At 42.3% G+C, this 20,650-nt stretch overlaps 2 protein-coding genes across 3 annotated transcripts in view; one reads left to right on the top strand and one right to left on the bottom strand.

Annotated features, from left to right (window-relative positions):
* LOC111871769 (proton-coupled folate transporter) overlaps nucleotides 1-18,158 on the top strand; it is a 61,938-nt gene extending 43,780 nt beyond the window's left edge. The window contains exons 2-6 of one of the 2 annotated variants that reach the window (XM_023865081.2): nucleotides 2,065-2,166; nucleotides 6,267-6,404; nucleotides 7,673-7,756; nucleotides 14,783-14,939; nucleotides 17,533-18,158. In XM_023865081.2, the coding sequence (XP_023720849.1) occupies nucleotides 2,065-2,166; nucleotides 6,267-6,404; nucleotides 7,673-7,756; nucleotides 14,783-14,939; nucleotides 17,533-17,761 (710 nt within the window). In that variant the 3' untranslated portion in view covers nucleotides 17,762-18,158. The remainder of the gene's footprint in view (nucleotides 1-2,064; nucleotides 2,167-6,266; nucleotides 6,405-7,672; nucleotides 7,757-14,782; nucleotides 14,940-17,532) is intronic. The other variant, XM_023865082.2, reaches the window with a different exon arrangement.
* The window catches only part of LOC111871770, a 203,881-nt gene that overhangs the window by 172,544 nt on the left and 10,687 nt on the right, over nucleotides 1-20,650 (bottom strand). The gene's annotated exons all lie outside the window — the stretch shown is intronic.

The following is a 20,650-nucleotide window of genomic DNA, read 5'->3' as shown; positions in this document are numbered from 1 at the left end:
AATTCTTATTGCAAAGTTGAAAAGGTATAAATCGCCAGCTAGTGAACAAATCCCGGCAGAACTTATTCAAACAGGAGGTAAAATGTTACATTCTAAGACCCATAAGCTAATTAACTCTATTTGGAATAAGAAAAAAATGTCTGATCAGTGGAAGGAGTCTATCATTGTACAAGTTCACAAGAAGGGTCATAAGTACAATATATGTTACTGGCTCGTCAAGAGAATGCAGGGCAAAATCATGAGGCAGAGATATGGCACAGTTCAGATATTTGGAAATGAGAGTAACAAATCTAAACTTGATTCAGGAGGAAATTAAGAGGACGCTGAATTTGGGTAAGGCTGCTACCATTCGGTGCAGAAGGTTTTGTCTTCTCGTCTGCTGTTTAAAAACAAAAAATTAGAATATACAAAACTATAATTTTGTTTGTAATTCTATATGCTTGCGAAACTTTATGAAATATCTCTGACATTAAAGGAGGAACACAGACTGAGAGTGTTCGAGAACATGGTGCTAAGGAGAATATATGGACCATAGAGAGATGAAGGGACGGGAAATTGGAGAAAACTGTTTAATGAGGAGCTTCATAACTTATACTCTTCTGCAAGTATAATTAGAATGATCAAGGCAAGGAGGATGAGATGGGAAGAGGATGCAGCACGAATGGGGAGAAGAGGAATGTATATAGGATATTCGTGACAAAACCAAAAGAAACGAGAGCACTAGGAAGACCAAGATGTAGGTGGGTGGACAATGTTCAAATAGACCTTAGAGAGATAGGATGGGGCGGTATGGACTGGATCGATCTGGCTCAGGATAGGGACCGGTGGAGCGGTCTTGTGAACACGGTGATGAGCCTTCGGGTTCCACAAGATGATGGGAAGTTCTTTAGTAGCTATACAACTGGCGGCTTCTCAAGAAGGGTTCAGCTCTGTGAAGTTAGCTATGTACGAAAGGTACTGATTATTCCCATCTTAAGAACGGCGACACTGGCAGTCGGGATTTCTGAGTCGGTATAGTGACGGGCTACGGACTGGATGACCTATATTCAATTCCTGGCACTGCATATCCGCAGCACCCACACTCCTACTCCCATTCCCGAGGGGTAAAAAGGCAGGGGCATGTAGCCTACCACTCACCTTCATCTAATGTCGAGGTCAAGAAAATTCGAGTTATACCTCCACCCAACCCCAATGTCTTCATGGTATTGCGTTTACCCAATCAAGCACTGTGATAATTTTACCTTTTAATTAAATACCTACTGCCATTTTGGGTGTTTTTCTAACGTATTTAAATCTGTTATTCATGAACACATTTTCCATTAGTTTAAGGACATGATTTGAGCAAAACAAAATCAACTGCTATGAATGTGGCCACGTTTTCAGAACATCGTCACTCCTACTGTTCTCGAGGATAATTTTTTCCCATCTGTTTTGAGTTCAGTAGTGCATTTGTTTTGCTTTTGCACTACGTGGTATTAGATAAGCTTAACAGTTGTTACTTAAGCACCTTGTTCTTTTCATTTCTCTGCAGTTCTTTCTTCGGCCTTCATTGGAGCTGTCAGTGATTTCTCAAGGTCTTGTTTTCGGATTTTTGTTCTTTGCTGTATAAATTAATGACCGCATCTGTGGTGAAGTGGTCAGAGTTCCTGGCTACAGATCGAGAGGTCCGGGTTCGATTCCACTCAACCTCGTGAGGATAATTGAGGAACGCTTCCAAGGAAATAGCGTGTTTACCGAGCCGTTGCTTAGAAACAATAGGAAGGATACACATACAGATACACAGACTGATAGGAGCGATTTATGAAGTACACCGCTAAGATAGATGACATACAGACCAATTTTCATAAAGATTGGTTCCGGTATTGAAAAGTCAATGGGGAGAGGGGATCGGCAGACACACAGATAGCATGAAGATCGCATATGCTTTCTTTCATTTTTTTCAAAATAAAAAAATTACGCTAGTAAAGATCTAATATAACAACAAATTTTCAGCAAAATTTGAAATGAACGTTACACTAGGAAGCGTTCCTTTCAACTGAATGTTATTCTTCTACTTGTTTGCAGGGGAGATGGCTGTAATGTACCTATTTACGCGTTACCGCTTCAACTGGAATGAAGTGGACTTCAGTCTGTTCTCCACGTATGGCATGATCACGAACCTCTTCGGTAAGTTATAAGTGAAACAAACATTCATAATGTAGATTATTACCAACATCTGAAAATGCATTCTTTTTCCAAGATTGGTATTTAATTCTTTAAAGCACACACCCTTACATTCAAAGAATGATGATTTTACTTCTGAATTCAGGACTTTCTGTGGATTCCTAAGTTTCTCTTCCGACGTTGTTGGGCACCAATCTGCTAGACGGCGGTTTGTAATATACTGGGTGTTCATAAAAGAATGGTGGGGTTCCAGATACGTATATATTTCGTATTTCTCACAGTGTACAATCATAACATGTGTCAATCGGAAGTTTAACGGTCCAAATTTTATGTATATCCATCAAAGTGCCTCTATGTGCGCATCTTTCGTTACCCTTCACACATCAATGCGATAGTCGAATTCCTGCCACACCCGCTGCAGCATTTCAGGTGTGATGGTCTCCACAGCACGATTGATTCTGTTTCGGAAATCCTGGAGTGAGTGGGACAATGGGGGTACATAAACCATGTCCTTCACGAACCCCCACAAGAAGAAATCACACGGAGTTATGTCCGGGGACCGAGGTGGCCACTGGAGAAGAGGGACATCTTCACCTTCAGCACGTCCAATCCATCGTTGCGGAAGGACCAGATTAAGGAAACCTCTCACATTGCCATGGAAATGTGGGGGAGCACCGTCCTGTTGGAAAATGTAGTCATTGGAATCATTGGCCAGTTGTGGAAACAACAAAAATAGGCCTTCTCCTGCTGGGTCGCCATCTTACATTTCACGCCGCCTAACTGTCGGAATTGGAAGCACGAAAGAACAAGATATATAAAATTAAAATTTGAGAGCCGCGTTATGAATCCGTATGCGTTTTCATTTTCATCACCAAAAACTGACGGAGATATACGGCAATGAAATCCCACCAATCTTTTAGGAAGACCCTGTATAGACAGTCCAGATGAAAGGGACCACAAAAGAAAAATCAACTGGTATGCCATGCTCAGTATTTCAAAGACTATCCAAATGCAATATTCGTTAAGGCTGGCCCTTCACTATAAATACACACTGTTCCAACCTGAAATATATAACAAATTATGCAAAGCCAAATGCCTTGTCCTACTGACTCAGAAGCCACTGAGTGAATAGGACCGTGCAATTCTTGCTACCAGGTTACTTTCTTCATCAGGGGTGAATACGGCTTGGCCACCCTTTTATTTCTTACTATTGCCCTCAGCAATTATTCTGCGACGCAGATATATACGTTGTACGTACTTACAGAAGCTCTGTTAAATGCCTGGTGATTCTACCTTCTCAGAAAGCTTTTAGATATTTATTTATACCTTTTCCCATCCATCAGCTACTCCACTGCACAGAATAGAAATAGGGATGTTACTGCGAATTTCATATAGAAAAGTGAACTTCATTAAAAAGTAAAAAGTAGAGGTATCCCTGTAACAGGCCGTGGAGGCCCATAGGGTTGTGACATGTTGAGGTTCCAACATTATCTAGACAATCGACTTATAGATGGCGCGTGGGCCGCACTTTACCCTCAAGAATATTCCTGGTACTCATTTCTGTTAGAGGCTGAGTCGACACCAGGGCCATAGTGCGGCTGGGAGGATTAGGTCAATTGAAAAAAAAATCCAATGACCTCATCGGGACTTGAAACCGCGGACATCTGACTTGTAGGATAGTGCCTAAACCAAAGACTAAAATTTTAAATTTCACAAGGTGACCCTATTCACCCGACCTGATCCACTGATAAAGAACGTTTGGTGTCACTGTCGGTCTACTACTAATGCATTTGTCACTCAGAATACGTGAGAATGCTTTCCTTACACAAATATCAGTCAAGACACGGCAATTCAGTGAAGCAGATGTGCTTAAACTGTAATGTTCTTCTTCTACCTTGAAAGATAATGCTCTCTGGCATTTTTTTTTTCATTTAGTTTTAGCTAATTATTAATTTATTAATCTCACAGACAGTCGGTAGGAGTCCCTGGACGGCCCATTGCAAAACTGCAAATATTTAAAAAAAATATATGTTTCAGCTTATCTTAAAACACCAGCTTCAAAACAATAATGTTTCACTCAAACATGTTCTTCCATCCACGCAGTATTCATCATTCAACACGCATTCGGAGGTCCAGACAAACTCTGCAGATGACAGCAGAGGTCACAGCGCCACCAGCTGACAGAGAGGTCTTCCTACAAACAATCATATCCGCTTGCCGCATGCACTCGAACTCACCCTACTGAATTTTTTCTTCAGCGGTCGTAATCATATCTTTACTGCTCGAATTGCGTGTCTGCAGGCCCTCTCGTTCTCAGCATAAGACGCTCTTGCATATAATGAAACTTATGGAACGCTTATTTCACATTTTTCAAGGCCATATTAATGACCTTGTACAGATAAATCGTGACCACGTTTATATCTACATAAGCCTTGAGAAGATCAAAAATGTGTACGATGAAAATTCAGAAAAAAGACAATTCTGGTTTACCTCAGCAGTGATGCAAGAAGCATTGAAATGCCGGCGGATACGCTTGCATTGCCTTTTGGTAATGACAACACTGTTAATATTATAGAATGAAACAAAATGAACATGCTGTCTAATTCTCATAGTTGAAATGTAAAAAAGGATAAAGTTGTGCCTATGTTTAATTAATTAAGATTCATGACATGAAGACGTATGGGGAGTTAACATTGGCACTATAAGGAAGTGAGTGGCCATCCTCACGCTCCGGCTGCTTTAATCACGGAGAATGCCATTGCATTCACTTCTCTTATAAGTCTTCGGCACGGACCACGCAGAAAAACAGTCTCTGTATTGTTGAGGTTGAACTGTGTTTACAGAGGCGCTGCCTGGAAACGGGCTGCATAACCCCGCTATTTCCACTGCTGCGCGGAATGGACGACACAGAACGCACAGCTCCCGCTATTGCTGACTAACCTAGCAACCAACTGTTTACCAAGAGTTTCTCTTCGCGGTAACTTGTTTACCACTCGTTGCCTAGCAATGGGTGTACAGGTAACGATACCAAGGAGATGTCGGGTGCTCTCATATTTATGGCGGAAGTAACATTAAATTCTTAAATTGTGTAGACACGCCTTTACGCAATACAGCCCTGCAACCTTCCAAATAACAACTTACCGGCCCCGCCACAGAGACATATAACAGCTAATTACACAGAGTAGACCCTTTTGAGAAACTAAAAGTCGCTCAGGTATCCAAGAAATTCCTTGCCTTCTATGAAATGCTGAAAGTTCAGTACCGTGTTCACAAGGGCCCTCAATTTGCACCCATTTTCAGTCAGATTATTATATCGATTATTTGATATCGATTTAAATTTCATCTTCCTACCTAAACCTATGTCTTTCAAGTAGTCTCTTTCCATTTTTCATTGTTTGTATGCATTTCTTATCCCCCACCCCTCACTTTCCTTGATTTGATGATCCTAATGATGACATATCATAGCACCTAAGCCCATCTCAACGGCTTAATTCATAAATCCCCCTCATCAGCCTGTGTGTCTGTATGTGTATCTCCGCTTATCGTTGCTAGGCAATGGCTCACTAGAGACGTTCCCGTGGCAACGAATACACGTAACAATAGAGGAACTTTTGGAGGAGTCGTTTCCATGTAGGGTCCGTGTCGTAATCAATGGAGAGTCTGTGGGTCTGTATGTGTATGCCCCAATCGTTGCTAGGCAATGGTTCGGTAAAGACGTTCCCATGGAAACGAATACACGCAACAATAGAAGAACTCTTGAAAGAGTCGTTTCCATGTAGGGTCCGTTTCGTAATCAATGGAGAGTCTGTGGGTCTGTATGTGTATGCCCCAATCGTTGCTAGGCAATGGCTCGGTAAACACTTTCACTCGGCCAATGTGATCGGCTTGTCAATGTCTTACACTTCCCAGTTATGCGTGTGCATTGCGCCTGGACTACGATGGATATATCAGGTAGTAAATAATAAAATAACTTTCAGCATTACTGCAAATTTTCTCTGAAAACGAGAGTACAGCCATTCCCGAAATGTCGTGCATAGAAACTCAATTATACCTCTGGCAATGGAGAATTCCTACCGGTTGCTGAATGTTCTGCTTTGTTCCAGGTACCATGGTGTCCGTGTGTGTGTTCAGCCATGTTCTGAAGATCGATGACGCCCTGATCGGAGTCATGTCTTGTACAAGCAAGATTCTGGCAAGTTTCGTGTATGCATTCAGCACCACCGACTGGCAAATATATTTGGGTACATAAACATCCACGTTACATACAAGTATGCTAGTAGCATGGCAAAAATTATTTGTGTATCTAAACTTTTATAAAGCAAAATGTACTGTTAAGAAAGCAGTCTTCTGGGATTTGGCACCGTGTATATGTGGTGTTAACCGACGTTTCGGAGGAACGTATCGCCTCCATCTTCAGGGTAGAAGAAAAAATATAAGAAATCTGCAAGCGGAGAGACCGTGAGAACCGGTAAAAGCAGACTCCATCTTCTACCCTGAAGATGGAGGCAATACGTTCCTCCGAAACGTCGGTTAACACCACATATATTTTTATCCCAAGCCTCTCCAGGTAAACATCGGTGAAGTACCTCACTGGCGAAGATCGCTTCCTTCCAAATTCTTTCCAATTCATTATTCAACATTCATCCTACTATTCGACGCTTCTCTAGTCCGAGCTACGGAGCGTCGTTAAATAAATCACACCACAATGTGGATCGTGTAACACTTCTAAAATAAATTTGGTAGGTCGTATAAAATATTTGATTTCATACTACTTGTAATGCTGTGTTCCCAACGGTAATATTATTTATACTCACTAACACAGCGACTGTCAGTTTCTCAAGAATGACTCTGCTTCATGGGTCAGCTAATAAGATAATTCTGGTGACATAAATTCGGATAACACAGTTAACTTTTTGGTGCTGAACACAGAAGAAGAAAACTTACATCGATTCTGCATTTTATCATATCAACCTTCTTCTGCTCTTCCTCAGCTTCTGCGACTGTTCCGAACAGAAGCAATTCTGACAGTAAGAATATTTTATACATCTGCCATGATTCACTGGATAGTGGGCCAGCCACTGCGAGGTTTCCACCGATATAGTAAAACGTAATGAAATAAAGGCATATACACTCGTACATGCCTTAAGGCTGGGGCCACACGAGCACACGAAGTACGTTCGTTGCAACGAACGTACTTTATGACGGACTTTGCTGAGGACACACCACAGTTGCAGAATGCGGTGCGTAGTTTATTGTCTGCAATGGAGTCAGAAGAAAGCGTAGCATTCGCCTCCAGTTTATTTCTACAACGGACACATTTTGTACGCTCTTGTGGCCCCAGCCTAGGCAGGATTCGAATTCAAGATCCCAGTGATCGATCCCCCCCACGACACCGTACCCACCTTAGACCATAAGATCAATGTGTTCAACTGCTGTTTTCTATTTACAACGTGTCATTAAAAATAAAAGAAAACATATTTCAATGACAACGTATTCTTTTTTCTTGCAGCACCATTGGTGGAGATTTTAAACGGAACGTCGTTTATCGCGATGAGGTCTATCGCTTCAAAACTTGTTCCTACCGACGAACTAGGTAAGCGCTGCTTGAGAGTATCAAGGCTTGCATTTCGTTGGCGTCCTCGAAATTGAGTGGTCCGAAATGAGTGCCTCCAGACGTTACCCTAATTTAACCTCCTCTTACGTTCATTGTGAAGGTAATCTTACACATACTCTGGTGATGAGACATGAAAAAATAGCCGCTTAACTTTCTCTTCTTTCATTTCTATCTTCTTATTAATGTCTCATAGATTTTCTGCCTTTTTCTTAATGATGTAGTGTTTTCGCTCCATGAAATAACGTCGTCAGTATAGACCGAAGATAGTGTGCATGTCATTCAATCCGAATTAATCTTGATTTTCTTCTACCTTCCCAATGGCTTATTCTAAAGCGAAATTGAAAAGCGACTGATGATAAAGCATCGCAGTGTTTCGGACTATTCCCTTACGGAAATGCAGCAGGCAAATAAACGGTTATCTGCGTGTATATAACTGCAGGTTCACTTTAAATAAAACCATAAAATACAACATAAAAATAATTATTTTTATTAAAAATTATTTATCTTGTATATTTTGACCATCAATCGACTCTAACTGAAGCGAAAGGAGATTCAGGGTAATTATTTGCGCATTAGAGTTAACAGAGAATGTATTTAGTGTAAGATTTGAGGTTTCCACGGGGATAACTATGAAAAATATCGTCTTCTGGGATGTGGCGCCTTGTACAGCTTGTGTGATCCGATGTTCCTCCGAAATGTCGGCATTATTCTTGCAATTAGCAATTTTAATTATTATAAATTCGAAAAAAAAATGCAGTGGATAACATTAATTACATTATATGATTTCTAGATAGTAATTTTATTTTGGAGAAACTGTTAAGGCGAGATCACCGTTGCCCTAAGAAGATACAAAGAGGTCAGATACAATTGGATGTTTAGAAATGAGTATGAGTATGAGGGATGAGCCATAAAACTGGCCCTCGCACTGAGGCCTTCAAGGATCTATTGTGCTTCCCCTTTGGATTAACCCTTTATTAATCCTACCCTTCGAATGAAATGTAGGATTACGGGGGCGTCATAAAAGTCACTTGGTTCCATGAAGAATTGACCCAGGTGGCGATATCTTAAGTAAGCTATAGCCTCACAATCACATAAGACGTGTGTGCCTGATTCATCTTCTTGTAGGCACCTTTCACAGGTTGGGCCCTCTGTCAGCCCCAGTTTGGAAAGGTGCCCCTTTAGGTGGCAGTGCCCAGTAAGTAGTCCTACCACCCATCTCAGTTGGTCTCTGTTTAATTTTAACAGGTCCCTCGTTCTTTTGGCAGAGGGTCCTGACATAAATCTTTTTGCCTGTTTGAGTCCAGTTGTGAATTCCCAGTGTTTTTTGTGATTTCTGTTTGTCCAGTCCCTGGTCGCTTTCTTGGCAACTCCAATTGAGATGCCGCAAGCTGGTTCAGGTCCTATGAACGGTTGTTCAGATCCTGTTCTTGCCAGCTGATCTGCCGTTTCATTTAGCAATACTCTCCTACTGAGATGCCGCAAGCTGGTTCAGGTCCTGTGAACGGTTGTTCAGATCCTGTTCTTGCCAGCTGATCTGCGGTTTCGTTGCCTGCAATACTCTCCTACTGAGATGCCGCAAGCTGGTTCAGGTCCTGTGAACGGTTGTTCAGATCCTGTTCTTGCCAGCTGATCTGCGGTTTCGTTGCCTGCAATACTCTCCTACTGAGATGCCGCAAGCTGGTTCAGGTCCTGTGAACGGTTGTTCAGATCCTGTTCTTGCCAGCTGATCTGCCGTTTCATTTAGCAATACTCTCCTACCGAGATGCCGCAAGCTGGTTCAGGTCCTATGAACAGCTGTTCAGATCTTCGCAATTTATAATACTATTATTGAAACAACAAAACGTTGAAAGAAATGTATTCATTACCGAAACTGCTCCTTAATTTACTTAAGGTAAAGCTATCCCTAGAACAGGCGGTGGAGGCCCATAGAGTTGTGAGACGTCGAGGCTCAAACATTTTCTAGACAGTCGGCTCACAGATGGCGATGAGGTCGTCAGCTTTATGCACCGGCTACACTTTAACCCCAGGAATATTCCTCGTAATCATTTGTGTTAGAGGATGAATGAACCCCAGGGTCATAGTGCGATTGGAAGAACTAGGTCAACCGAAAAATAAAGTGACCTCATCGGGAATCGAACCCGCGATCTTCCTGCTTGTATCATAGTACCCCAACTAATTACACTATCGCGTGTCCCCTTCAATTCACTTTACAAGGTCAAATATGAATTAGGCTAGTGGTCAATAAAGTAAGAAGCCTATATGCTGCAACTTCCAGCAGAATCGTTATGCTTGCGGTTCCAGAGCCACGCAATGGACCCATACGAGTGTATCACTATCACTCATTTATCCATCCAATGCATGTGAATATTTCCGGATTAAACTGTGGTTATTTTATCCGAGGGCATTAATTACCTTAACCCGCTGAATTCTGACAGCTCAGTGCAACTTACATACGCCTCCACAATGAAAAGGGTAAAGTTGTCCCCGTGGATGTATAGATCCATATTTCTCGGCGCCAGTTGGAGGTGAGTGGTCAACTTCACGCTCCGGCTGCATTACCCATGGGGAAAGAGCTCCCGGTACGCATTGGATAGGAGGTTGGGTGGACCCCAGAGGCGGTCTGGACGACGAGGAGAAGAGAAAACTATTGCCCCACCGGCACTCGAACTCCGACCCCTCGATCGTCCAGTCCGTAGCTAGTCGCTATACCGACTACGCTGTCCCGACTTGCAATGTAATCATCCTAATATCTCTCCATATAATCAACCCTACGCTATTGCGTGAGGGCACGTGGCAGCGTAGTTGGTTGAGGCACTATGATACAAGCCGGAAGTTCGCGGGTTCAATTCCCGATGAGGTCATTGGGTATTTGCAATTTATCTAATCCTTCCAGCCGCAATATGGCCTTGGGGCCGACTCAGCCTCTAACAGAAACTAACCCCCACTTCCTGGGGTGTAAATGGCGGTCGGCGCGTAAGGCTGACAACCTTACCGCCATCTGTGAGACAAGCCGGAAGAGTCTGAATGATTTCTGAGGAACTCTTATCAGTTCTCAGCTGTATCTGACTTCATCCAGACATTTAAATAACCGGAAAATACCACAAATATCAGCTATGATGTTAAGTATTTAAATTTTAAAATAAAAATATCAGATCATCTACAGTCTGCATCAGTCAACTACTTCGAAATGAACTTGTTTTTTACTTTACATTTCATACAAGTAACAGAACTGTTACAACAGTTAACAAGACTTCAGGATTTCAAGGCTGAATGGTGTTCGTTGTCTGTGGTCTTTGCGGTCTGGTCAATGGGTATAAACGTATCAGGAAACCCGAAGAGGCAGGCACTATATTCCTCCGAAACGCTGGTATTTGCTTACCAGACTACAACAGGTAGAAGTACGAATGATACTCCACAGAACTGCAGCAGTCCCTTAATCTGCTCTTCATTTCTCCTTAAACGCATTTGGATCTGCTAGGGTCGTTCCGAACTATGTGAACTTTGACACATTTCGAGAGTATGTGTTCATATTATGAATTTGATTTCAGCTCTACTGAAGAGACAAGAATAATTCTATTCGGCGGTTATTGGCAGATCGACCTCTCTACTAGCTTCCATTGGACCCTCAGTAGTACTCTAGGGTAAAGCTATCCCTATAACTGGCCGTGGAGGCCCATGGAGTTGTGAGCCGTCGAGCTTCCTACATTTTCTAGACGATGGGTTCACAAATGTCGGTGAAGCTGTCAGCCTTACGCGCCGGCCGCCCTTTACCCTCTAGGAAGAGTCCTGGTACTCATTTGTGTTAGAGGCTGGATCGACCCAGGGCCATAGTACTCGTATCTTGCCTTATAATTTCTTTCTTTTCGCCCTTTATAATTCGCTGCATTTATTACACTTATGTTCATAAATTCCATTTTGTTTTCATTAACCATTCTCCTCCTGTTTTATAATAATTTCATATTTACGGTGTTTGCTGTGTATACTGTTTTTATTGGTCTTTCTGAATACGTTTATGATCATTATGCTCCGAATTCTACGATATGTGAACCCTGATTACATCGATTTTATTACTTTGGACATCGACCATCGCCCCTGAACATTAAAACTTCAGTCTTCGAAAGCTGGTTCCATTTCCGTTTTCAAGTGAAGAATGCATGAAACTGAACCTACTCTGTTTGGGGTCTCAGTAGATCAAAATGTAGCCGGTTTAATAAACTTGAAAAATGAGCGAATTCCAAAATGGTACCGTATTTTCAAACAAGGTACAATATTTTTAAGAAGCTTCATATTTTTTCGGTGAACAGAACTCTTAAACGGCGTTAGAATAAGTAACAAACCACAATGAAGAAGACCACACAAACGTTTTCACATTGAGTACGTAATTATCACTCTCGCAAATTACGACATTATGGAAGATGTATCTCTCTTGTTTGCCGAGATCACTGCACTTTTTTTTTATTGCTAGTGGGGTGGGACTAAGTCCCTTGTACTGCGGCCACTTCTGGCCTATTGTACCAACCCTAGATGATAGGTGAGGGTGATTGTGGAGCAATTGGTGGAATTAAGATTGGCAGGGGAAACCGAAGTACTCGGAGGAAACTTGCCCCAGCGCCACTTTGTCCACCACAAATCCCACTTGACCAGACCCGGGATCGAACCCGGGCCGCCGTGGTGGGAAGCCAGCGACTAACCGCTTGAGCTACGGCACGGCCTCATTAGACGGTTACGTAACCGCGTTACGCATGCAACTTCTGACAAAGTAATGATAATGGCCTAGCGAGACGAAAGATAGAGCTATCACTGTAACAGGCCGTGAAGGCCCTGAGTGGGATTGGAACCCACGATCCCGGCTTCCGAGCCAGCGAAGACAGTGCATGCCTTAGACCGCTCGGCTACCGTGACCGGCTCCAGAAACGGATTACCACAGGAAAATTTTATTTGAAATATTTTCCAGTGTTAAGTGCTGTCTTTTGTGGGTTATAACGCCGTGCAGTCCAGTGAAAGTTAATGTACGCTTATGGGAGAAGTGTTCTATTTGTTGTCTGCTTTATGCTGCTTTCTTATTTGGCTCACTATTCGCCCCTGAAGATCGAGCCTATATGATCATTCAAAATGTCGGTTGACTTTTCTGGGCTGCACGACGTTATGTCCCAGAGAACAGAACTGTGAGGACCCCAAATCCAACTCCACTATAATGATTGTTTATCAGGAAAAATACCTTTCGGAATACACCAACGTCAGAACTCTGTAGAATATACAAATACCTTCTGGCTGTACGGAGTGATACCTGCAGCACGATTGACGTCAGAACAAAACATTTATTTCCGAAGTAAATTAATAACGAGGTCAATAATATATACAGAATAGTAAATAACGTAATTTGAAAATGTATATTCTCTATCGGAATACCGTATTTACGCATGTATAGGCCGCACATTTTTTGCCAAAAATTCAAGAGGAAAACTGGGGTGCGGCTTATATTCGAAATATTCGAAATCACACTTCATTTAAAAAAAATATATTCATAATTAGTAATACAGGGTGTAATACTCCTAAAATAATATTCCAAGAAAATTATTTTTTCTATAATTTCTGTCTGAAAATTGTGCTGTGGCCTATACACGCACGCGGCCTATACATGCGTAAATACGGTATTCCTTTTCAGTCATTTTAAACGGAGATTATACGAGGGTGTTTGGACATTCTCGGGGGCTCGCGGTTGCACAGTTGGTTGAGGCAATATGCTGGTTCGATTCGCAATGAGGTCATTGACTTATCTTTGCAGCCGCTCTATGACCCTGTGGTCCACTCAGCTTGTAACAGAAATGAGGGCCAGAAATCTTCCTGGGGGTAAAGGGCTGCCGGTGCGTAAGACTGAGAACTTTACCGCCATCTTTGAGACGACTGCCTAGATAATGTGGGACCCTCAACGTCTCACAACCCTATGGGCCTTCACGGCCTGTTACAGGGATAACTTTACTTTTTAACTTTTAATCCGTTTCTGAGCGTTGATGTTCCGTCTGAGGTTCATAAACCAAATTGTACTGAAGAGATGCGAACGGAATTTAAATCCGATAAACAGTGTGGTTGCAAAATACGCAGAAAGATATTGAGGACAGATACTACATTACCTATATGCATTAGCTTCAAGCGAAAAACTTGCTCACATCCTGCTCCTGCCTCGGTGTTTGAATTCAATGCAGAGACCGTTTTCATTACGTGAATACTAGTATATATGTTTTCCTCTTCGCTCCCACTTAGAAGCACAGGACTGATTTCTCAGTTTCATGATCATTTTTACAGACGGTAGAACTCCTTGGACGGGTGATCAGCTCGTCGCAAGGCCTCTACCTAAACACAGAATCAACACACACACACATCAGACATCCATGCCATAGGCCGCTCGGCTACCGAGACCAGCAATGCTAGTATAAATATCAGTTAACACTAAACGAGGAGTCATTTCTTTCATAGCTCCATCCGTAATCTTATTTCTTCCTTTTCTTCCTCCCTGTCATACCTTTATCTCGTTCCCTTATTTCTTTACGGAAGCAGTGAATTAATTACATCTTTTTCCACCACAATGACACACTTTCAAACCCTGTGTAATTACATGAAACAACATACACTCCCACTAACTCCATAGATCTGAGTCCTTTTCAAGAAGTTTCCAGTCGCTCTGCTACTCAAGTATTTCCCAACATTTTATGGACCCCGAAGATTCGATATCATATTTACAGGAGCCTTCTACTGGTTCCTATCCTGAGTCAGATCAATCCAGTCCATACCACCCCATACTATCTCTCTAAGATCCATTTTAAGATCCACCCACCTACGTCTAGGTTTTCCTAATGGTTTCTTCCCTTATCAGCTGCACACACACACGTCTCCTGATGCCGCAGTTCATAGATATAATACTCTGACGTTAATTCTTGAAAGTCCGTAAGAAAGTGGAAGGCCACGAGCAATGATTCAAGTGGCGCTGTTGTGTGTGTTCCCCCACAGGCAAAGTGAACTCTCTGTTCGGTGTCTGCGAAGCGCTGATGCCTCTGGTGTACGGGCCCATGTACAGCGCAGTTTACGCAGCCACAATGCACTCTGTACCTGGAGCCTTCTTCCTGCTGGGAGGCGGCCTCACAGCTCCGGCCGTCGTCATCTTCATGTGAGTTACAGTCGTGACTAACTCCTTACTGCAGAGTCCTTTAGAAGCAAGGAGTGTCTCCTCTGATCAAGAAATCCTCCCCTTCTTCGGAGACAGAAGATCATTACTGTACTTGCAAACTAAACCTTATCCTGAGACACATGAATTCATTTCACACCCTCACACTATATTTCCTTGAGACCTATTTAATATTATCCTGCAATCTATTAAGCCAAGGTACCCAAAGTAATGCTTTCTCTTTAGGTTTTCCTACTAAAGTTCCTCATCTGCACGTCCTGATTATCTCATTCTCCTGCATGTAACGAAAAAGAAAAAAAAAAAACTCCGTGGCGTGTAGTCCGCAAGCGAAATTCTATGAATATTTGGTAAGGTAAAAAGATAGGCCGCGCCATAGCTCAAGCAGTTAGTCGCTGGCTTCCCACCGCGGCGGCCCGGGTTCGATCCCGCGTCTGGTCAAGTGGGATTTGTGATGGACAAAGAGGCGCTGGATCAGGTTTTCTCCGAGTACTTCGGTTTCCCCTGCCAATCTTCATTCCACCAATTGCTCCACAATCACCCTCACTTATCATCTGGGGCTGGTACAATAGGCCAGATGTGGCCGCAGTACAAGGGACTTAGTCCCATCCCACTAGCAATAAAAAAAATGGCAAAAAGGTAAAATTGTCCCTACGCTTAACTAATTAAGCACTATGCCATTAAGGCTATGGGAAAGTGGATGTAGAGATCCATATTTTCTTGATCTCCGCACTAGCTGGAGGTGAGTGGTCAGCTTCACGTCTCGGCCGCTTCACCCCCGGTATCCACTGGAGAGGAGATTGGGTGGACCCCCACAGCCGGTCTGAACTATGTAGAGAAGTGAAAATTCTTGGCCCTACCGGGACTCGAGCTCCGACCCCTCGGTCGTCCAGCCTGTAGCTTCTCGCTATAGAGACTATGTTATCCCGGCTCTTAAGAATATTTGGTAGGTAAAATCATGAAGCTCCTCATTATGTAATTCTTTCTATCTTCCTGTATCTTCCTCTCTCTTAAGATTATCCGTAATTCAATAATTAGGCGGCCTCCTTAGTCTAGAGGTAACGTTCCCACCTCATGACTCGTAGTACGCGGGTTCAAATACCCGGCGGAGGTCGTCGAATTTTTAAGGGCGGAAAGATTCAGGGAACAAGTCCTCCGGGAGGGACTTTAAGCCGTGTGTCCCGTGTCGTAACTTTACGGCACGTAAAAGAACCTCATATCCCCAAAGGGGATCACTGAGCCAAATTCCAGGACGTTTCCCGCCCAACAATAGTCTCTAAGGGCCTCCGACAGATGGGGGAAGCATTATAGACACCGCTAAGCAAGTGGCCGAACTCGCTTGCTCGGCGGGACTGATGGTACGCGCCATTTATCGGTAGGGTATAGAGACTGATAGAATATCATAGAGGGAAGCACAATAGATCAAACTGGTCGCGGTGCATGGGGAAACCCACCCTCTCCAANACCACTGTTCATTGTTTCTTATGACAAATGCTCCGTTAGACCGCATGCTGTAGTGTAAAATTTCAGGTAGACTGCGCATTAAAGTAGTATAGACAGTGTCACGTAACTTTGAACAAGGCCCCGCATTCCTAGTCAAATCCCGCGCATAGCTTGTGGTGGGAGGAGTTTCTTAATACTCGTTCTTCCACTGGCCGCCTGTCACTTCTCACACCCTCCACACTCTTGTCTGAAATTTTTCTTCTGTGCATTCAAGGTTACTCTTGGCCTTGTTCGAAGTTACGTGACATTTACTATACCGTCCATTTTTCTGAATACGGCAGTGTGGGCTCTTACAAACTGGCATGTCCCAACTCTCAGAAGCTGTGTTGGTCAGACATGGAGGTCCTTACAAGCCTAGTATAAAGATTACACACGTTGTGTAAGAAAAACGAAGCTGAATGTGGATAGGCCATGAATGTTAATAGAGCAAACCCACCCCAATCGATGACTTCGCCATTCATGAAATTCGCTAAATTTGCTGTGCCTTTACATTCGCACAACCTTGGCGAGTTTGTAGCTGCAATGGCAGGGTTGATAAACACAGCAGTGGAATCCGATCCTGCAACGAGAAGCCAGCTCAAATTTAGGAGGAAGATTGACCCTGCATAGCGTCCCGACCTTGAAATTCAAAAGAAACTGCGTATGAACATTTATCCCATTTCGCATCCAAATGCTTGTTTCGAACGACTGATATAAACTACTAAAAATACTTAATTTAGGAGTTTCTAACAGGTTTTCCCCATAAAAAGTGTTAGTGCTCTTAGTACTGAATTCATAACACGCATTCAATTAATATACACGAGTAAGAAAATCATCTGCTCTGAAAGTACGCAATTAAAGAGAAAATATATTTGTTGGGGGAAAATGTACTCCGTTGTCAACATGCTGGCCTGTAAAGCAGTCCACTACACGCTTACTTCACTGGTTAAATTGCACACAAACTGATACATTCACTTTTCCGACATGGACTCCCTCTCATACAGAGGTGTGCGCAACAGAAGCAAGTCTATTGCTTTTTATTCTTCTGTGATGGCTGAGGCTGTAATAATTACAGTCTCACTTACTGTGTTTACAGCTGGATGTATCACGAACACAAAAAAGAAGCTGCATCGAAACAGACGGAAGCGCTTAACCTGGAAGCGGCGAGCCAAGAGGTGACGAATAGCATTCCGCCAGATTGCAGCAGCGTACAGAAAGGTCAGAACGGGACAGTCACGAACGGATCGGTAGAGTGTGACTTGAATGGAGATGTCTCTGCAGGTGGAGTTCAAAACAAGGCTTACGTAGTCGAAGACGGACACTGATCGTTTCTGTGATGTTACTAAAGAATTTGCTTAAATGTACAATTAATGGTAAAGGTTGCTACTGTTTAATTCTATTCTCGAACTTCTAAGCTTAAAGCTGTTCGGTAAGAATGTAACAGCATACAGAACAATCAAATTAGGATCAGAAAACTGACGAATAATTTAAAGCAGTGACTAAAGTATACGATAATGAAAATGCTCTCTCTTTCCTAAAAGTATTTTGTAAGCGACTTGGGGATTCTGGGAGAAAACGTTTCAAATAACGCATTACAAAAGTATTTGCAATAAAATTAAATTTAAAAATATTAAATAGGTATAAATTAATATACCTAATGATTTCATATCGACTGTAATGTGCTTATAAATCCAAGTGGAAATTACCTGTTTTTACACTAGCAGTATGNAACAGACCTTCCAATTATACTTAATGCATTTTTCGATCCAAATTTACTGTTTACACATAGTAACCGCATGATAAATGTGTGTGTGTGTGTGTGTGCGTGTGTGTGGAGTGGGGGTGAGCGGCCTCCGTAGTCTAGGGGTAACGTTCCCACCTCATGACTCAAGGTACGCGGGTTCAAGCCCGGCGGAGGTCGTGGAATTTTTAAGGGCGGGAAAATTCAGGGAACAAGTAAAAGATATTCATGTCTCTAGGAAACCTCTGAGCAAAATTAGGCAAAAAAGTTTCCCGCCCAAGTAGTTTCCAATGCCTCCGGTAGATGGGGAAGTATCGGGTACCACTGCCAGAAGAGGGCCGACCTCGCAGGCAGAATGGGGCTAAGAATCGGGTACCAATGCTAGAAGAGGGCCGACCTCGCTGGCAGAATAGGGCTGATAGCGAGCACCGGTACTGGAAGCGTATGGCGACAGTAGAAATTAAAGGGGGACGCACAATGGACCAATAACTGGTCTAAGTGCATGGGGAAACCCACCCCCTCTAATAATGAATGAATGAATGAATGAATGAATGAAGGATGAATGAATGGGGTAGGAGTGATGAGAAACATTTACAAAAAAGAAACTTGCAATTATTGTTATGTTAACAAGGAACTACAAATGTTGCTGATGTATTTCAATTTAAATTACATTTTGCTTTCCTATCAATTAGTAGCCTTCCATCAATAGAAAATGAGTGAAGAATAAAAATAGTTACGATGTTAAATTTCGGAAGAACACATTCCAAGTCGTGACTGTAGAGCACCCCATATTTTTGTGATGCATGACGTTTCCTTCACTTGATGTTACCTAAGAGTGAATTTGTATAGAATTACGAGTTTCCGTTTCAGCATTTACAAAAAAATGCTAATTGTAAAAAATTAAATTATGTATAATCTATCTATTTGGGGCACGTGGTAACGTAGTTGGTTGAGGGGCTATGCTACAAACCGGAAGATCGCGGGTTCAAATCCCGATGAGGTCATCGGATTTTTTCAATTGACCTAATCCTTCCAGCCGCACTATGGCCCTGGGGATGACTCAGCCTCTAACAGAAATGAGTACCAGGAATTAATTAAATAATTTTCCTGGGGAGTAAATCGCGGCCGGCGTGTAAGGCTGACAACCTTACCGCCATCATTGAGCCGATTGTCTAGATAATGTGGGACCCTCAACGTCTCACAACCCTATGGGCCTTCACGGCATGGTACAGGGATAGCTTTACTTTTTTTTACTTTATAATCTATGTAGTATACTATTTTTTTAAAACTAGATAGAATAAATTAGGTACCGCTAAATAAAAATATTTTTGGCTGTAATTTTAACACTTTATCTCATGTGAACCATTTGCATTAAGTAAGAGGAGCTACTATAGAGTCGCTATTTTAATAAAAACACGTGATAATACATTTGCTGCTAACTTCATTCAGAATCTGGTCACATAAATTCCGTATCGTAACATCGATTCCAATTTGAATATATCTCGAATAACGACTCAAACAACAGTAAGGCACACTTCCATTGTTGTTTTGGAGTTATAATATCCCGGCTCTTCACCTACATAAATAAGTACGTAGCTGTTATACACAGTTACGTAGTATCTACTCAATTTTTTAAATCGTAAGCAACAAATATAAGAAAATTCGGAAGTGCACAAGTCGAGTTAATTGCTGACAAAATGTGAAAAGCAACAGAGGAAATTGTAATATCCTTTCGAATTAAGAAATTAATTTAACCATTGTTCTAGCAGAGAGGGTAATTTAAATAACTTTATAATTTTTCTTCTTGAGGGAAATTTGTAGTTATGACCTTGAGCAAATGAACCTGCTTGAACTAAAGAAATAGCCTCTCTTCTTTACAATGAATTACGACATAAACATATGACCACCCATGACACAATAGATTTATAAGAAATCCTCAAGAAATATTATTAATTATGCCATAGAGATGGTCACGCGTTTGGCTAATTTGTAGCTTAACTTACATGGCACAGTCGATTTCGTGGGCAATGTGACTGTTGAGTCTCGCATTCCTGCAAGTGATTTTGCTCTGTAACATGATGACGAAATTAGGGAGACAGGAGTCTATATGCAGACCAGTAAGCCGTTACTTGCTTACGGAGAGTGTGTCAGGTGTGAATGTTAGTCGCCGGTAGTCAGAATGGGCAGAGAAGAGGTTCAGTCTCAGGTATTAACGGACCTTGCTCGGACAGGGTGAGAGGACTGGACAAGTTCTAAATTACACACCATGGGAAAAGAACACTAAATAACTTATTTCACTCACTTCACACGACACTATCGGAATAATGAACAATGTGAGTGTTCACTTTAATATTATCACTCTCAGTACCCGTAATACTTTACTTCACATTTACTCGAACTTGTGTATGGCTTAGTAATATAGATCTTTATCACCGATATACAGTGCGTACAATCAAGTGCGCGCCGCGGCTGC

Source organism: Cryptotermes secundus, unplaced genomic scaffold (assembly GCF_002891405.2).
Source record: "Cryptotermes secundus unplaced genomic scaffold, Csec_1.0 scaffold746, whole genome shotgun sequence".
Classification (NCBI taxonomy): domain Eukaryota; kingdom Metazoa; phylum Arthropoda; class Insecta; order Blattodea; family Kalotermitidae; genus Cryptotermes; species Cryptotermes secundus.
The sequence above is the reverse complement of the archived record's forward strand: the minus strand, read 5'-3'. Positions and strand labels throughout refer to the sequence as shown.